The following is an 18,020-nucleotide window of genomic DNA, read 5'->3' on the forward strand; positions in this document are numbered from 1 at the left end:
CCCACTGTTGAAGATTAAATTTGGTATAAATGCACTTTGATCCACTTAAGATGCCTAATTTCTCTAAGCTGTTCTCTGTATTTTTCTATCTCATGAGGAATCACTACTTTTCATGCCAAAGAACAGTCACAGTGAATTCATCTCCCGTTGAGTTGTTGGGAACTGAACTGACAAAGGCACAGACTTAAAACTTAAGTTCCTATTTCAAAGAATTTGAGGGAGGAGGTGTTGGTTTTTAATATTCAGTGGTTGCCTAATGCCTGTTGCATATTCTTAGGCTGCTGAAGCCAGAGCCTCAGTTTTATCTCTTATTAGAATTCTTAGCCACGTTAGCTGTCCTAGCTCACAGTCTCTCTGGTTTTCAGTGCTATTACTGATACCGTACTCATGTACTACATCATGTATAATCTTGTGAAACTAAGCCTTGTAGGCCAATTAACAGTGTCTGCTTCCAGGATGCGGCGGAACATTATACGGCACCACGGGCTCCTTTGCCAGTCCCAGCTACCCAGCGTCTTACCCCAACAACACCGACTGCGAGTGGGCCATTACCGCGCCCCAGGGACGAATTGTCACAGTGAACTTTGATTTCATCAGCATCGATGACCCAGGGGATTGCAGCAGCAACTATCTGATCCTCTACAACGGGCCAGATGCCAGCCATCCCCCCACAGGACCCTACTGTGGAACGGTACGTAATGCCTTCCTCTGTGGCCCCACAAGTGGTTAAAAGGAGTTTTTACTGTTTCATGTACAAGACCATTTCCCTAATTCTGGCATGAGTTCCACACAGAGGAGTGGAAGTGAAGGCATAAGGTGCGTGTGGTGCCTTAAAAACCTCCCAACTCAGACCGTACAGTGACATCTAGTGGGAGGCATCAAACAAGTTTGCTCCGTACTTCACTGTATTCGTGTTTTAAATATTTGCAATATCCCGAGGGAGAAATGCAGCAGCAGTAACTAGAACAGACCTGAGATCACTATCAATCCATGAGTCAATTTGTGCCTCAGTTTTAACTCTCTGTCTCTTCCAAAGGATCTTGATGTTCTGTAAAGCTTTTAATTTTTCTTGTCTTTCATTTTAGGACACAAACATCGCTCCATTTACTGCTACATCTCATCAAGTCTATATAAAATTTCATGCTGAATATGTGACTTTACCATCAGGATTCCATTTAAGCTGGACAAGCTAAAACACTGCTTATATATCATTCCTTGCTATACTGAAAAGACTTTAGATGATAAAAAAGGTTTGAAGTCCAGGGATGAGAATCGCAACTGAAGTAAAGCCTTTTAAAAGTTACTGTAAATATAGCTGTAATGAGTTTGGAATTCTGTCAAAAAAAACCCATTGATTTCCCATTGTGCTGAAAATAAACTATTACCTACCCAACCGGGAAAAGAAGGTTTTGCTGCATATTTCTTATATTCTCTACATAATTTCAAAATTGTACAATTAATGCTATAAAAATTTAATTACCTGGGATAATAATTATGCATGAAGTTGATGAGAGGACCTAAGACATGAAGCAGTCTTTAATTCGTTCCCTAGTGTTATGTGGTTTTGCCCCAAGCATCTCTGAAATCAGCTTAAGTTTTATTCAAATTACCTAAAATCAGAAATTGCTAAAAAATGGTCCCTGTCCTACGACCACTTACACATATAGCTGTACTGAAGAACTTTCAGTAATAGTGTGCATGGGTATAAGAATTAATCACTACTCGAGAATTCACTGGAGTTTAACACAGCAAGGACATGATGTAGTTCTAAATCTTAACCAGATTAAGAAGTAATGTCAGGATCAGAGCCTCGTGTTCAATATATACAGATATCTGTGGTTCTATTTATTGAGTTATATTTTCAAGCTTCAAAGTCTCTTTTACAACTGAATATAAAAAACTTCTGAGACTTTCAGTAACTATGTTACCCTTCTAGTCAACTTGTAGGCAACTTCCTAGACATTTATGAAACAGATATAACTTTGGCCTTTGAGAACAATTAGTTTTTCCCTTCCCCAGGATAACACACATCATACATAAAAGATGTTGTTGACAGGGTATACAGAGGACCTTGATCCCCACCATGAAGCATTTTTTATCACAATCCAGAATAAATGACCAATTCATTTCCTGAATGTCAGCTGTGATGGACAGGCAAGAGAAATTTGCACCACAGGAAAGGAACAGGGGCTGTATCAGAACTTTCATTTCACAACGATTACAGTAAGTCACTCATAGTGAAAGCAGTTCTTTAATGTGATTATTGAAGTAATTAATTATGAAAGGATATTAAAGTATAAGTGGCAGTTTTAAGAAAATCTAGGAACTCTTTGAAGATTTCCCAGGGAATGCCAAAAAAGCCATCATTCCACAAACATAAAAAAACTTAATAACATCTGAGCAGATATTCTGGTTAAGATAAAATGTAGAAAAAACAAAGTAGACAAAAGGAACAAGCTATAAAATATGACCCAAAATCCTCTGGTGGTAAGTTAGAAAAGAAGAAACCTGTGAAGTCCCACTGGCCAACAGAATGAGATGTAAGCCAGAATTTTATAACTGTACAAGGCCTAAGAAAAACTATGTAGGTGATTCTCCTGCTAACATGCCTAAGTATAACATGGAAAAATCAGATATATCTGTATTTGGATGAAATTGGGAGGCATCTAGGTCCTACTGAACTGCTAGCAAAACAGAAAATTCCTCTAATTAGGGAAGGCATAAAAGACTACATAATCAAATTAAATATTTTCAGATTAGTAGTCCTGAAAATTTTTGCTGAGAGTCCACTCAAACTGACACTGTGCTTGCAGTCAAAGGATGATGCAATCTTTGTCCATATTGTTTATCAAAACTCCCTACAGGAGTTTTACTGCAAGCAATAAGGAAACACCTGAACTGTCTGAAGATAAAGCCACAAAATAAATTCTAAAGACAGCAATGTGTAAGAAACTCCAAGTACAGTCAAGCATGGATTGAGTGGTTTGCATGCAGAGATAAGGACTGCATTTCTCCCCTATGGAAAGCTGCATCACAGGCGTTATGAATGTCCATTGTGGCTCTGACCTTCCTGTGAATCACCATAGATTTGGTGCAGTTGATACACCACATCTGCAGTTGGCAGAGAATCTCCTCAAGATCTGGATGCTATCACTTGCTGCTAGGTGGCTGGACATGGAAGCATCAGATTTTAGGAAAGAATCAGCTTGGCAAGAATGTTGTCATGTTCTGCATTTCACCAGCCCAGAGCTCAGCTGGAAGCCACCCATGAAACTGTGTTGCTCCAAACAGCTCTGTGGCACTGTAGGCAGTGCTCTCTGGTAAGTTCCTGCTAAAAAAGGATCATGAAGAAATGAACTCTCAGGTGGCCTTTTCACAGGTGTGACAGAGCATGAACTAACAAACAGAAACCTGTATATGGTTTTAATGAATGAAGGTCACTAGTGGGTTTTCAAGGCTGGTGTCAGTATCACCTCATACAGTTTAAGGACACCAAATTGCCTGAGGACATGGCAGTCCCTGACTCTCCTGCTGACCCAGGGACTGTACAGAGAACAGAGACCTGCTCTGGTGACCTGACATGGGCCTAAAGCCATTCTGGGAACACAACCTTTGCCCTTAAGATCTCGAGGGGAGCTCCAGCTGAACTGGTGAGTTTGCTGAAATCTATACTTCAGAAAGACTGCTTTCACAAAGAGAAAAAGCATGTTTCACTTTAAAGCAATTAAATGCTTTTGGACATTTTTTATATAAAAAATACTTGCTGTTGGCAAGATCTGTCACATCATCAAATTTTATAAAACCACTGAAATTCTGCAGAAGAAAAGAATAAAGAGCACTATGAATGGGAAGAAGAGAAATTTTTAAGGGTTTTTTTAAAATCTAACAATAACTAACTAATGCTTGGTGCATCTTTAAATGTTAGAAATACTCAATACCTATGCATAATTTTTTTACGAATTTGTAAAATGCCTGAGGCTATTTAGAGGAAAAAAACCCCAAAAAACAAAAAGTCCAGCAGAGAATTTGTGCCCATGAAGACTGTTGAATGAAGCTGCTGGTACAAGGTTGAATTGATCCAGCCCAACTGACTCTCGCCAAAAATAGTCAAAGTCTAAAATTAAATGATCAAACCCATTCTTTTAAAAAAAACAAAGGAACAAAGGAACAAAGTAACCCACTGCTGTCCTCTAACATTTTATATGAGGAGCCACAACAAAAATACCAACTGCAGAAGTATTAAAGTGGAAGTCCTTAGAAGAGAGAGCTGATGCTAAGCCATGCTTCTGTCCTGGAAGGTAAGGAGCCATTTAAAACACTTGCTTTAAAATGAACGCACAGCAAACACAAACAAGCAGAACCAAACATATAATCTGGAAATAATTATTCCATGAAACTTCCATGTGCTTTTTGTAGTGCACAATTCAAAAGACAAAATCTGTATTTAATAAGAAATATAGCTTCATCTCACAACACTGCCATGAAAACCTTTGCTTTTATGTCTGTGCACATTGCTATTTTTATAATGTCGTTGCTGTGAATGCTGCATGTCTGTATTGTAATAACTGCATGACTACAACCTCCCTCTGTCAATGACAAAGCAGATAATGAATGTGCAGGTTTTCACTTTCTAGAGCCTGCATGTTTTTATTTTACATGTAAAGCTTTTTCTGCATGTTACTATAGATGTTTATTCTCACACAAAAGTAGTTTTATGAGGCAGTTATATATGAATGGTAAGCCCTCCGAAGACTAGGATTTGAAGAATAAGCACAAAAATGTCCATAATAATATTTTTAATTGCCCTTCCCATGTGGCAGGACTGTTCTTTATAAATGAGAAATAATACCACAATGAGATATTCTTACAATTATAGTTACTTGAAGTAAAGGAGACAGAAGATATAGAGCTAAAATGCTAGAAACCATGGTGCTGGTCAATTTAAAAGAGTAGCTAATTTTAGTTAAATTTACAAAGCAATTTTGACTGAAAAACAGTTTTCAATTGGTTCATTAAGCAAAGGAGGAGGTGTCTCAATTTCCCATAATAACACAGGGTATGTGTCCTAGGCACCAGAATTAACATATCTGGTGTAATTATTTTTTGTCAACTGCCAAACTAAAACTGCAGAATTATTCTGCAGTCCTAATTAAAACGAAATGCAATAAAAAATAATGGAATTGACTATATTGTTCCCAGTACAAAACAACTGGATTACTAACAAATAAATGTTTCAAATATTTATTAGATGATAATAAAGATAGAGGCCAAATTCTAGGAGTTTGTTTTTACAACAAACAATCGTAAAAATATATATTCCATGACAGTGAGTGTAATGTTGATGGATGAATTTGTAGTAGCAGTGCCCAGCACTACACAACTGCTTTTGCTGGGGCATGTAGCTGTTGTATCATTTTGATGACACACTATCCCTGCATTAATGTTGCTCATTATCATAGCTCTTCTTGGAGGGGAAAAACAGGGATAAAAATAGAATAATAATGTAAAACATCATTTCCTTGGTTAGTAGAAGTACGTAGGACAACAAAAGCATGGGAGGCATAAGAGCTACTCATTCCCTTGCTGATCCCCAGCACCGTGAGAGGAACCAGCAGGACGCAGGTCCAGCTATCACTGCCCGGGCAGAGCAGGCTGGGAGCATCACTGCAGGGACAACTTCTGCCTCCTCTGACCACCACAGGGGAAACTGCAGCTGTGCCACACACTCATGGCCATACATCTACCTCAGTCACCTGCTTTAGCCTGCAGTCCTAAGGACAGAAGGTATATGCCAGCCTCTGCAGCAAATTCAGGCATCTGCTCTACAAACAAAAGCCAAGTGACAGATTTAGAACAGATCTGACAGATAACAAAGATATTTTATAGTTGTTTCATAAGCAAAAAATCAGTAGCTGAAAGGTACAGCAAGATCTACCTTGGAAATGTCTCTACTGTGAGCTCAAGCACTGTACATGTGGGGAGGGCTCTCATGGCTGGTCCCTAGGAACAGGCTGGCCAGCCTCTAGCAGGGGGTATAGAGAGAGCTAAGGATATCTGGGGCCAAAGAGGTTTTGGAGTGACTGCATGTACTGGGAAGAGGAGGCGGGAATAGAGAATGGAGACTGGGTGACTGCAGTGACATAGACCCTCTGCAGGAAATGACTCTTCATGACTGCTGAAGGGACAATCTGAAAAATCAGCTTTCATTATCAAGGACCTTTGGACAGAGTAGCTTGTCTTCCTTCCTACTCCTTCTCAGGCAACTGGTACTCAGTGCTTGATGAGGCACTGAGAAACTTTAAAAGGAAAGTTTGACAGCAACTTCTCTCTGCCAAATCCAATGCCACTACCTGTGATTGCGGTATGGATTTGTGCTCAGACAAAAGGCTTGCTCAGGTAGGATCCAAAGAAAGTCACACAGAAGGTGGGAATGATAGATGAACTCTACACAACGAAAAAAAAAACCCACAATCCTGATGAAAGGGAGTAATGACAATATGTTTATTAAGTACAGAGTAATTAAGTACTTCTATGGTAGGGGTACAATGATCAAAACATTGCATGTTTTGATCATTGCATAAATGGGGCAGAGAGAAGCCTGGTGAGCTTTGCATTATCCATGAAGACTGTTTTGTGAGTGACATGTGCTGTTAGCTGGAATAAGGAAGCAGGACCATACTTATAGACAATTAATCTGCCTAAGCCTTTGTTACTAAGTGACACTTAATTTGCCATGAAGTAAGAACAGCAGACATGTTAGCACTTAGGTCTTTGAGACAACTGACTGGTGGCACTTAGGGCATTTTCTTAGACAGGAAAGGGATCCAGATTTACGTTTCTTCAGCCGAAAAAAGAACTGTACACCATTGTCCTGTACATCTGAGTGACAGTGGGTTCAGCTGAGAAATCCAGCTAAAAGGAAGATACCTTTCCAGTAGTATCTTTTAAGACCTGAAAGCAGACAGTAACTTCAGGAAATGCTCGAAGTAGGAAACTCCAATTAGGAATAAATATGCTACAATTCTGCAGTCCGGTATTAAATCCTTACATTCCTAAAAAAGGAAAAGTTGAAGTTGCGCCTCCAGGAAGTTTTTTATTTGCTGGCTTAGGCAAATGTTCATCATGTTGGTTTCTGTGGATACCATTTGTAGGCTACTAAGTAACACCATGGAGTACATATGCAAAATTCAAAGCTGTGGTTCTCAATAGGTAGCCTGGCCTTAGGTAACCTTATACATTTAGTCATTAATTGCTCTGAACTTCCGTATCTGTTGAATGACAGTAGATAGGAGCTTCGTAACTCCTGTGGAAGAGGTTACATGCATAACTACATTCTGGGCAGCAAGGCCCTAACTCCAACATCATGGCGTGTCCACACCAGTTACAAGTGCTCGGAACATGGACCCAGCCGTGTGACTGGTTCTGCTCTTACAGCTGACTGGAAAATCCATGAAGGCACTTAAAGAAATAGAAACCACTCATTAAATGCACCGTTTTTTGTTTCTCTTCTTCTGGAGCGGGTTATTTCGGCGGTGTGTTGTTTCTCAGCCGCATTTCCAAAGCCCGGAACCCTCCGGCACTCCCGGCCCGACCCCTCACGGCCGCTCGCGCCCCCGCGGGTCAGTGTGGGCGGGGCGGGGCTGCGCCTGCGCGCGGGGGCGGGGCGGGGCGGCGCGCACAGGATCCGCCGGGTCCGCCCGCCGCCCGGCCGTGGGATCCGCCCGCCGTGTCCCGCTGCTTCCCGCTGTGTCTTGTCGCTTCCCGCCGCTTCCCGCCGCAGCACCGCGCAGTGAGTGCCCTCGGGCCGGGCTGGGTCTACCTGTATGTCTGTCTGTCTGTCTGTCTGTCCGTCCGTCCGTCCGGGGCGGGAGCGCGGTCGGCATCCCGGGCGGTGCTCCGTTGGCATGGGCGGACGCGGCAGGACGGGACGAGGCCCCCCGGTGGCGCTGGGCCCGGGGGTTCTCTGCCTCAGACGCCTCGGGGCTGGTTCCGTCCCGGCGCTGTCCCGCTTGGAGTCCTCGGCGGGTTTCCCCTGCCCCCCGGCTCACGGTGTCCATTTCTGCCCCGCCTAGACCATGTCCAAGTCCCTGAAGAAGATCGTGGAGGAGAGCAGGGAGAAGAACCAGCCCGAGGTGGACATGTGCGACCGCGGCATCTCCAGCATGCTGGACGTGCCCGGCCTGTGTAGGTACCGGCGGCGGCGGGCGGGCACGGCGCGGAAACTTCCTTATTTGTCCCGGGCGAGCGGGGGCCGGCCCTGGGCGTGGGGGCCCGCCCCGACCCGGTCCGGGCGCTGCCCCGGTCCCGCTGCGATGGTGGCGCCGCCCGAGGCTCTTCGGGCTTGGGGAGAGATCCGTGGGCTGAGCAGAACTCCCCGCATCAGGATGCCGGCAGCACTGCGAGGAGCTGTGCGTGTATCCAGGGGAGCCCTGCACCGGGGCTCGGCGTTCCCTGTCGCGCTGCTGGTATTCCGGCACTTGGCTGATGGGGAGACTTCTCCTCCGCGCTGCTACTGAAATAAAAGTACCAGCCAAGTAGCATCTCTACTGGTTTTTGAAAGGGATGGGGTGACATCAGCCTGCAACTACGCGCGACTGGTCTCTAAAGGAGAGGACAGTAATACTGTATCACACATGCAGCAACATAATGCTTTGGATATTTTACAATTGCACATGCTTCCTGAACCATGACAGAGTGCGGCTGTTGGTATGGTGCGTTTGCTGAAGTTGAATTTACAGTAAATGCAGCATACCAATAACAACATGCTGTTACGGTTCTGGAGAACACGTAAATGAAGAGCAAGTTAGGTATCTCCACGTTGTTGAAGTACACATGATGTTATGGCATAGCCAATACTCAGAGAGTTAAAGTTGTGACTGTCTGTAGTGTGCCACAGGTGGTTATTTTTCTTAATGCAATAAGGGGAAAAAAAATCTCAACCAACCAATGTACTTAAAACTCTTGACTGTATAGTTTACTATGTTTGTTAAACTTGAGAGCAGCCAGGAGCAAATGTACATAACTCTTCTCACAACGTAGATATGAGCTCAGGGAAAGGTATGGCTCAGTACCAGCTCGCCATTATCTGCAGAGCTGGGAGTATATCAAGGTGTCTTTGACAACATCAGTAAAGGATGAAATCTTAAGTACAGTTTTGCAGAACTAGATTCTGTACTTAAGTCTTCGTTCTGCACTTATCCTGCTTCTGGGTAGTGCATGGGACTTTGGGAAAATGGTGTTTTAAGGACCTGTGAACGCACATTAAATAGAAAGCTTCACTGCATTTCTATAGGATGAGCAGTTATTTGAGACAAAGTAGTGTTTACCTCACATTAATTATAGATCAGTTTTGAGAACTGTACTTAGATCTGTCAGATATATGGGGCAGAAACAGAATACTGTTGCTTTTGTTAAGTAGACCTGGTGCGTGCTATCAACACTAGATGCATAATTAATTAAACAGCTTTGATGTTTCAGGTATGGAAAAAAGGTAATGTTGAAGCACATTAATAATCCTAAAATAAAAGCTTTTCTTGCACAACGACTCTTTGGGGTTTGTTGTTCAGGCAGGGCATGGGATCAGGGTGGGACACCATCGTCCCCAGATGCTCCCTGTTACCAGGTTACTAATTAAGCAACTGAAATGTCTTTGGCAGGGAGCTCCCTACATGAAATATAGACTTATGGTACCCTAGCTAGACTTCATCAGAGGAGTCTCTGTGCAGATACTCTTGGTGCACTTTGTGTGACTTGATCCAGCATGGAGATCTGGGGCCTTCTTCAATTTGAGATGAAAGTTGGGGAACAGGGAAATGATGACTAGCTTCTGTTAAATTAACTGCTTTTTCAGTTATTATGTTAACTGACAGAACACATGCGTTGTTTTGGGTTTGGGGTTTTTTATTACCATGAAGGTATTTGCCTTCTGGAGAAGGAATACCTTTGACCATATAAAAGGTAATGAATAGGTATTACTTCTGAATTTTTAGTAATGGCTTGAGGAAGTGTTAAATTGCTTTCAAACCCCTGTCATCTGACTCCAAATGGATGTCTTCTCTAATGTAGATTGGATGTTTCAGTTTTCTCTGGCTCTCAGAACTGGCATGTAAGCTAAAGGAGACTGACCTGGGACCTTTCCTCTGTGTGTTGCATACCTTTCCAGGGTGGTGTTAAAGCTTGCCTTTTCAGCTATTTTTTATTTTTTTAATACCTTGAAGTAATGATCTCTGTTAAAAATAATCATCGCTATTCATGCCCAGTGACCCTTCTTGCAGTGTTTTGTCTTTGGGGAGGGCCACTAGTAGGTGTTGAGAGTTAAGTTTAGATAATGATTGGAGGGACCATTTTTACAGGTTTTGAAGGTATGCCTGATGTAGGTATTACTGTGTTCAATAACCCCTGATCAGTATTTTATCTCATGTAATTATTTAATGGTTGTGAATGCCCCTACCTGAGGTACCAAGTACTCCTTAAAGGTGAACAGCTCCCTGTAGTCCTTACTCTTCAAGGAAAGGACCAAGCCTTGTCTCACTGCATGGTTGAGTACTTGCTGCAGAGTGGCTAATGAGCTTGTATTTAACCTTTCTTAACTTAATTCACTAGCGTTAATACAGGCATAAGGATTTGGAAGCAGTGTACCATGTAACATCTGTTCAGTGTGCCAGTCCTTTTCCTTAGGTGTTGCCCTCTTCTTGTCATGTGTGTTTAGAAAAAAAAAAACAAAAAAAGGTAAGTGATAGAGAAAACGGGTGTTATGTGGAGGCAGAGAGGAGCAAAGGAGAATATATGTCCTGTGTTGGATACAATTTTTTCCTGGCTTCTCTTCAGTCTAGTGAATAGCTTGCTGCAGTACTGGGCAGTCACTCATACTTTCTTTTCCATTGTCCTCCACCCTCTGTAGTAACTGTGGGAGAGACAAAAGCAGACAAAACTTGCCTGTCAAATACCGGTGTCTCTTTCCAATTAAGGATGAAATACTTCAGCTAGAAGGAGGTTGACAAGCTAGCTTAGACCCATAAGCTTGGCAACCTTTACATCTCTTCCCACTTTCATATTTATCAAAGAAAAGGAGTATGAATATCGGCTTATGTACAGCGTGGCATTCAGATTCACAAAAAAAAGGTTAAGTAGTCCATGAAGCACTTCTAGCTGGGGAGTTCATTAATGTCACTAGAAGTAGAGTTCTGTTTTTGGAATAGTCCTCGAATCCAGGCATTTCCATGTTTTCTCCTAATGACTTAAAGTACAAACTAGTATTGTGTTGCAGACTTTCAGAGCATCTGAATCTTTTATGCTTTCAGAACTGTCATTTGAAAACTCTTTTTCAGACACGTTCTGTAGAAAAGAGATTTCATTTGAGACAAAAAATATGCCTTGATCTAAGTGTTCTGTGCTTTAGCTTGTCATGCAATTACCATCTGAAACAGTTTTAAGTGTTAAAGACGTTTTTTATTATTCCAGCATATGATAAAAAAACAGTTACACTATTTCTGTGCTCATCTCTACTATAGTTGTGCATCCTCCATACATGCATAGTGTAAAAAAACGTCTTGTCTCATAGAAGTGTTCTGTTGTGTTGGTTTGGTTTTTTGCCTTCATATTGTGAAGTAAATAGACGATATTTGTTTATAAAGCACCCACTCTAGACAGGTAATGGTAGAGAGCATTAATAGACATCCTGTAGGCTGATCAAGCAGGTCCAGCAAGAAGGGAGTGATGTGTCCTTTCCCTTGCATAGCAAAGGACAGGGTATTTATTGTTAGGACTTTGAACAGCCATCAGCAGCTCTGGGATTGTTCACAGAGTATGGACCAGTCTCATTTATGTGTCTTTTAAGCAGTTGATATGAAGAAGCTATGAGTAAAGGAATTATTTTGCCCAAATAACTTGCGACATCTGCTCTGTTGTCAGGGAAGGAGTATTGGATGCAATCCTATTTATGTGTTAATTTGTTCTCATTATCATTCCATCTGTAAGCTATTCATATTTTGCATAAAGTACATACTTGTGTGGTAGGAATTAACATGACTAGAATTATTTATCAGAAAGTTAGTGTTGATAAAATTGTCCATCCCTAAAATAACGAAAGCACAGAAGATGGAGAGGCAGGCTACTTTTAACAATACTGTAATGCTCATCCTGCATTAACTTCCTCCAGTAGGACAGGCAGTGTCTTATCTTGGCTCAGCAAAGTCACTGGGGTCTTCCTGTTTTGTGGGTGTGGGTTTTTTGCTAAATATTTTACTTTGGTTTGGTTGTTTTGTCAGGTTGGTTGTTTGGGGTTTGTTGATTTTTTGGGCTTTTTTTGATGGGGAGGGCTTTTATTTGTTTTATATTTTACTTAATAATTAGGTTGAGTATTTTCATCCAGATATTTTATGTAAAGCTAGCTTGCAGTGCATGGCAGCAGTATATGAAGAGATTTGATAATAGGGCCGGAATGGAAGAACCTAAATGTTCTTCCCTTGACTCACTCTTTTTTGAAGTAATAGTGGGACTGGGACCATAATGAGAATTTGTGATTACTGTGCAGGCAAATTGCTCTGGCAGTAGGTATTATCCTGACACTCAGGCTTCCGTGTGAATATCTGGTGCATTCGTGAAATCACAGTAATTTATTGCCTGTATGCTAATGGCTATAATGCTACCAAGGCAGTGTCCAGAAGCTCCTGCAGTGGCTTCGTAGAGAGGTTATAGCAATTTCCCATGGGAATCTTAGTCCCCTTTTCTTGGGAGAGTGGCACTCAGGCTGAGTTATCTGACCTGTTGTATGTTATGCTTACCTGGACTGTGTATATCCAAATCAAAATTGCCCCACCAGGTCCCCTTTAGCCTTCTAGATGTTACTGGGGGATGTTAATCAGTTAAGACAGATGTCTTCCTTGCCAGACTTAGTAGTTTAGTTGTCCTACAGAATGACTTTATGTATAGGATGAGGTATATCTCATTCAGCTTTTCCCACCACACAGTCCTTTTCACAGGAGTAGGCATGTGGCAATGTAAGGAAAACCTGTTATTTCCAGGGGCTGGTTGTTTGACCCAGGTCAGTTTAATCTAAGTGAGCAAATTTCCCTCTGTATAAGGAGTGAGCAAGTACCACTCCCTTATCTTGCCTCCCTTTCTTAAAATGCTTCTAAATTTTCCTCTGAACTGGTAGTAGCTTTGAACCTTTCAAGACTGAAGAATCTCTCTCTCTTGATATGTGTGAAATGCTGCTGGAAGTAGTCCAGAGCACAGACACCTAAACCTTTGCTCTTTTCAAAACAGTATTGGAGTGTAGCCTTTCTTGTTCCTTTGGGAGATGTCAGCCTGCCGTTGCTGGTCAAAGATGCCATGGGACTTTTTGTCATGTATCAGGATTGACTGAGATAGTGGAGTTTCAGACAGGGTGTCTAGGTTTCAGTTAAATTTGGGCAGTAAAATGCAGATTCAAATGTCTTTGGTCTAGGGATTTTGGCCTTGAAATTTTTAATGTGGACTTTGTTCTGTTCTGTATAGATGTAAGAGAAGAAAACTTTCTGAAAATAGTCTCGGTTGAAAAACACAGTGATGGGACAAAAAAGCAGAGGGAGTAGTGAGAATAATGCTTCTAACCTTGTGTTGCTAAAGGCTAGTGGTGCACATGGCTTGATGGTGTAGTCAAAAGGCATATCTTTAAATATGCACAGAACTTATTCTGGAATTTTAATTCATCAGGAGTTCAGTGTTCAATGTCTGCAGCCCCAAAACTTCATTGCCCTTGAGTAAGCATCCATGCTTCCTTTGTACAGATGTAATGACATTGTTTAACTTCTCTGCTTTAAAAGCGAAGTGAAATGGAAGCAACTTTGTAAAGTATTAAAAACAATAATGTTTTGGTTTTTTTATTTTTAAAAAAAGAAAATATTTTGTTGATGCTGTTGAGTCTGGGTGAAGCCTCAGATCTCCACAATGCGTTGTTTCTGAAGTAAAATGCAGAAAAAAAAGGTTTTTTTTTCATTGGGATTGATGGTGTCAATTTTGATCTGGCTATGGTCTAGGTTCTGTTGCCTTGGACCTGAAGACATCAGACTAGAGGATTTTAATCTGAGTGGTAGGGCTGCCCTTCTGGTGGTTGTGTTCTTATTAGTCACGCTTGAATATCAAGGGCCCATGAAATGTTGACTTCTACTGATTGTCACAGTTATTAAAATAGCTAAACCAAGAGAAACAAATGTATAAAGTGTACTTGGACATCTGTTCACGAGTTTGTGGCTATCTCCAGAATCTCATCTCATTTTGCTGTGTAAACTGCAATTCTATATTTATCTATATAGGTAAGCAAATGGTTGCTTATGGTTCAGATACCTATGTGCCTTTTATGTTTCAAAGATTGAGCCCTTTGTGGAGGTTGCTGCTCTTCTCTGCCCTTTAGTGATGATTTTTCTACAGTATTATTACAGACTTTCTATGGGCTTCTTTCCCTGTCCTTGTGTTCTGCATAGAGAGGTGGTGCAGGCAATACTTTGAGTGCTCAAATTTTGGGAGAAATTCAGGCTAGGTGCACTTTCTTTTCTCCTCCCTGCCTTTCCTTCCTTCACAGCTTGCAATTGCACAGGGAACTGTAGTAATGCTTGCTTTTTTTTTTTTTTTTTTTTAAACACTGAACTTTCTGATCTGATGGTGCCTTTCAGTGACTGCTTTCATTCTGCTAACAGGGTGTATTTGCTTGTGTTAAGTCATGAGCTTTTTCAAGGATTAGCTGAAGCAGGTTGCTGTATCAGTGAGTAAAAGTTTCCATGTTGTATCTGATGCAGTAACAGAAATGTGAAGTCAAAAGGCAGAGAAGTAGGTGGATGGATCCTTTAGTCTTGAGCTTCTCTTGTTTATTTGTGACAATGCACATGAATCAGGTTACCGGAGGGGGAAATAATAACTTTCCTATTTTTTTTCAGCTGAAATAGATGCAAGCTCTCAGTTGCCATGTCCATTAACTTCCTTCTCTCTTCATTTGCAGTTACGCTGTCTCACATCACACAGCTGGTTCTGAGTCACAACAAGCTTACAAGTAAGTATGTTCCTGATTTTGGACTTCGTTGCAGGCAACTGAATAACATTGAAAAGCTGACACCGCTAGTTTGATACAGAGTGCGGTGACGCTATTAGAGTCATGCTTCTTGGTTAGTACTTCATTAAAAATAAAGAGATTGAGGGTATGACTTAGCAGCCATTTTCAACATGCCTTTCCAGCTTCAGTACAGACCTGCAATGTACTGGAAGATCTGTAATTCTCAGTCTTGTAACCAGTTCAGCCAGAAATCCATTTCCTACCATGATTCTGAAGTCCTTATGTTAAGGTGAGGACTTTTGAATTTTTTAACTGTATCACAAACAACACAATTTGCGTTTTAGTGTATGGATAATGAATTTGACTGATGCAAAGCAAATTACAGCCCCAATGCATTACATCAATAACCAAACATCTATGAGCAAGGCCAGTTGAATGTAAGCATCAGGCATGGAAGTCAAATAGACTACTTCTGTCCAAAAAAATCGTTGTTTCTTGGTCATACTGCACACACCACCTTCAGGTTGTGGATCCTGCTTCCCACAGTAAAGAAGCCCCTAAGTGAGGTGTCAGTGAACAGCATGTCAAGAACAACAAAAATATGAGACTTAACTTGGTGGAGAGAGATACCAGACTGACTTTTGCAAGGCAAAAGTTTTTGTGGTTTATCTACAGTATCTTGTGCAAACATTTCTGCTTCTTGGTTGTTGAAATTCAAGCAGTGAATTTTGTCTCGCCTCTGTTTCTGTGCATCATCTAAAGAGAAGTTTTGGTCTTGTTTTTGTCTGCTTGCTGCATGTGCCAGTGGATTTCTCTCTAAACCAGTCCTCTATTTGAAACTCAACTGGAGAGATGAAATGGGGAGTGGAATGGCACCAATAAAGTGGGTGTGTGTTGACAAGAGGTGTATAAGGGAGTAGGGGCTGTAGGGTGTATCCAAGGAAATCTTAACAAATTGAGATGGATCTTAACACAAACTAATAAAACTAAGCCTGTTGAACTCTACACTACTTGCTGCATGAGCTGTAAGGTAGTATGTGTTATTTAAAACATGTGAATTAATGCAAAAGTGTCACTAGAGTCTCTGAGCATTTGCAAAGGATTAAGCATGAGGAAAATATAAATATCCCTAGATTTTAGTGCCTAAGTACTTCCCTGGATGCAGTTTATTGGGTACTTAAAGGGTTTGTAGTAGTAAATAGATAAAATTATGGGCACTTTGTGACTGGCTGTGAGAACTATGAATTAGTTATTCAAGACCTTTCTTTTGATAGTGTAGTGCCCTCTAGACTGCCATCTTGCTATTTATTTTTATTCCATTGTAGTTTTCAAAGAAATTTCAATTTAATTACAAATGTGACCAACAGACTGATGGGTAAATTAATGGGCCGGTTAAAGGACGGAAAAATCCAAAGTGCATCACTGTTAAACATGCAGCTCTGTCCATGGTTTAGAAGGCCATGAAGTAACATAGTTTGAAGCTGGGAGAATGTTTTGAGAAAGATTATGGTAAATTTTCTTTGGGGATATTGCCTTCTGGCATTTGTTACCAGCCACTGGTGGAGCCAGGCTGTGGGGCCACCCAGCTAGTGACTTTTGTCTTCCCTCAGGTACTGCAAAAAGATGGCTGTCTCTGAATTTGAGCTTCTGAAAGCTAGGCAGTTAATTGTACTTGGCCACTGCAGCTTTCTCTGCAGCCTTTGGAGGGCTGCAGGCATCTTGAGATAGCAGTTCATTCTGCCCCTCTCTAATTCTTGTGATCAGACAGCTCACCCCAGGTTGGGTACCTTAGTGCTAAGGCAAAGCTTCTCTCAGGTGCTGATTATTTACTCTGGTATCTCTATCTGAATGGCTGCTTACCTGGCACAAGGATGAAATGAGTTGGAAATGCTACTCTTTTTAAACTTCACTATTCTTTGTCTGATATTTGTAAAATTCCTAGACCTTTTGAAATCTGACACTTTCAGACTGCCAGTGAATCAGCTCTTCCACTTGGTCAAATTTTAACATACCTAAAGGATGATCTCAGCTGAACACAGAAGTGGCTGGCAGGTAGCAGATGTCTGCCTTGCTCTGAGGAAGAGGAGACAGGCTGAAGCTCCTGCATGGAGACTTGAATCATGGTAAATTTGGCTGTTCTCAGATCAGAGCCTGGGGAGGGCATGTGCTTTGGCATGAGCTCCACACTGAAAAGCTGATTATCTAGCCTATGTCCTAGTCTTAGCTGCAGACCTGACTGGAGGAGGAAAGATACAGTAATAGGAAGTGTCCAAGAAGGATATGTTCAGGTTGACTTTAACTATTCAGGAAAAATACTGAGTGTACCATTTGCTTAAAGCAGTTACAGTTTTCAGAATACCAGTTTAAAGACTGCTGTGACTGTAAGTTTGTGTTACATTACATTAAATCTCAGCCTTCAATTAACTGCTTTCTCCTAAAGTAGCCATCAGATCAGCAGGCTGCAAGTACATGTCTTCTCTCAGCCAAGGGATTCTGTCAGCCTTTCTAATTGCTGGGTATGGGTTTCTTTCATGGGAAAATAAGAGCGCTGTTACTCTTCTTTCCTAAATGGATGTAGACACTTAAATAGACAGCACACATTTTTAAAAGGCTAAATTTCAAGTTCATACTCTCATATTTGACACTGTTGACCTAATCTTTTAAGCTATGTAATTAATTGTCTTAGCAGATTGTTCTTAAAATGACTAAGAAGCTGATGGCAGTGACACTTGACATGCTACACTAAGGTCATATTAGCATCTTCTACAAGTTTTCTGCCCATTTAAATGAGTGTTCTGCTAGCTTTTTTTTTTGGTGTTTAGAGTAAATATGTCTATCTAAAAGAATAAATAAATGTAAAAAGTGGATATGCATATTTTTATGTAAACATACTTTGTCCTTTTTCCAGGAAACTACTGAAACTAAGTTTCATCAGCAAGTATGAGGACTGCTCTGTTAAATCCATCATACCGCTCAGAATACGTTTGTGGCATGG

General features: G+C 41.2%; 2 protein-coding genes across 2 annotated transcripts in view; both read left to right on the top strand.

Annotated features, from left to right (window-relative positions):
• Nucleotides 1-1,402, top strand: part of CUBN (cubilin) — a 132,724-nt gene extending 131,322 nt beyond the window's left edge. Inside the window, exons 58-59 of the mRNA XM_014875659.2 lie at nucleotides 456-691; nucleotides 1,086-1,402. Of these exons, the coding sequence (XP_014731145.2) occupies nucleotides 456-691; nucleotides 1,086-1,193 (344 nt within the window). The 3' untranslated portion in view covers nucleotides 1,194-1,402. The remainder of the gene's footprint in view (nucleotides 1-455; nucleotides 692-1,085) is intronic.
• Nucleotides 1,403-7,654: 6,252 nt separating this feature from the next.
• The window catches only part of RSU1 (Ras suppressor protein 1), a 101,061-nt gene continuing 90,695 nt past the window's right edge, over nucleotides 7,655-18,020 (top strand). Inside the window, exons 1-3 of the mRNA XM_014875629.2 lie at nucleotides 7,655-7,789; nucleotides 8,073-8,184; nucleotides 14,975-15,025. Coding sequence (XP_014731115.1) covers nucleotides 8,076-8,184; nucleotides 14,975-15,025 — 160 coding nt within the window. The 5' untranslated portion in view covers nucleotides 7,655-7,789; nucleotides 8,073-8,075. The remainder of the gene's footprint in view (nucleotides 7,790-8,072; nucleotides 8,185-14,974; nucleotides 15,026-18,020) is intronic.

This window comes from Sturnus vulgaris, chromosome 1 (genome assembly GCF_052056855.1).
Source record: "Sturnus vulgaris isolate bStuVul1 chromosome 1, bStuVul1.hap1, whole genome shotgun sequence".
Lineage (NCBI taxonomy): Eukaryota > Metazoa > Chordata > Aves > Passeriformes > Sturnidae > Sturnus > Sturnus vulgaris.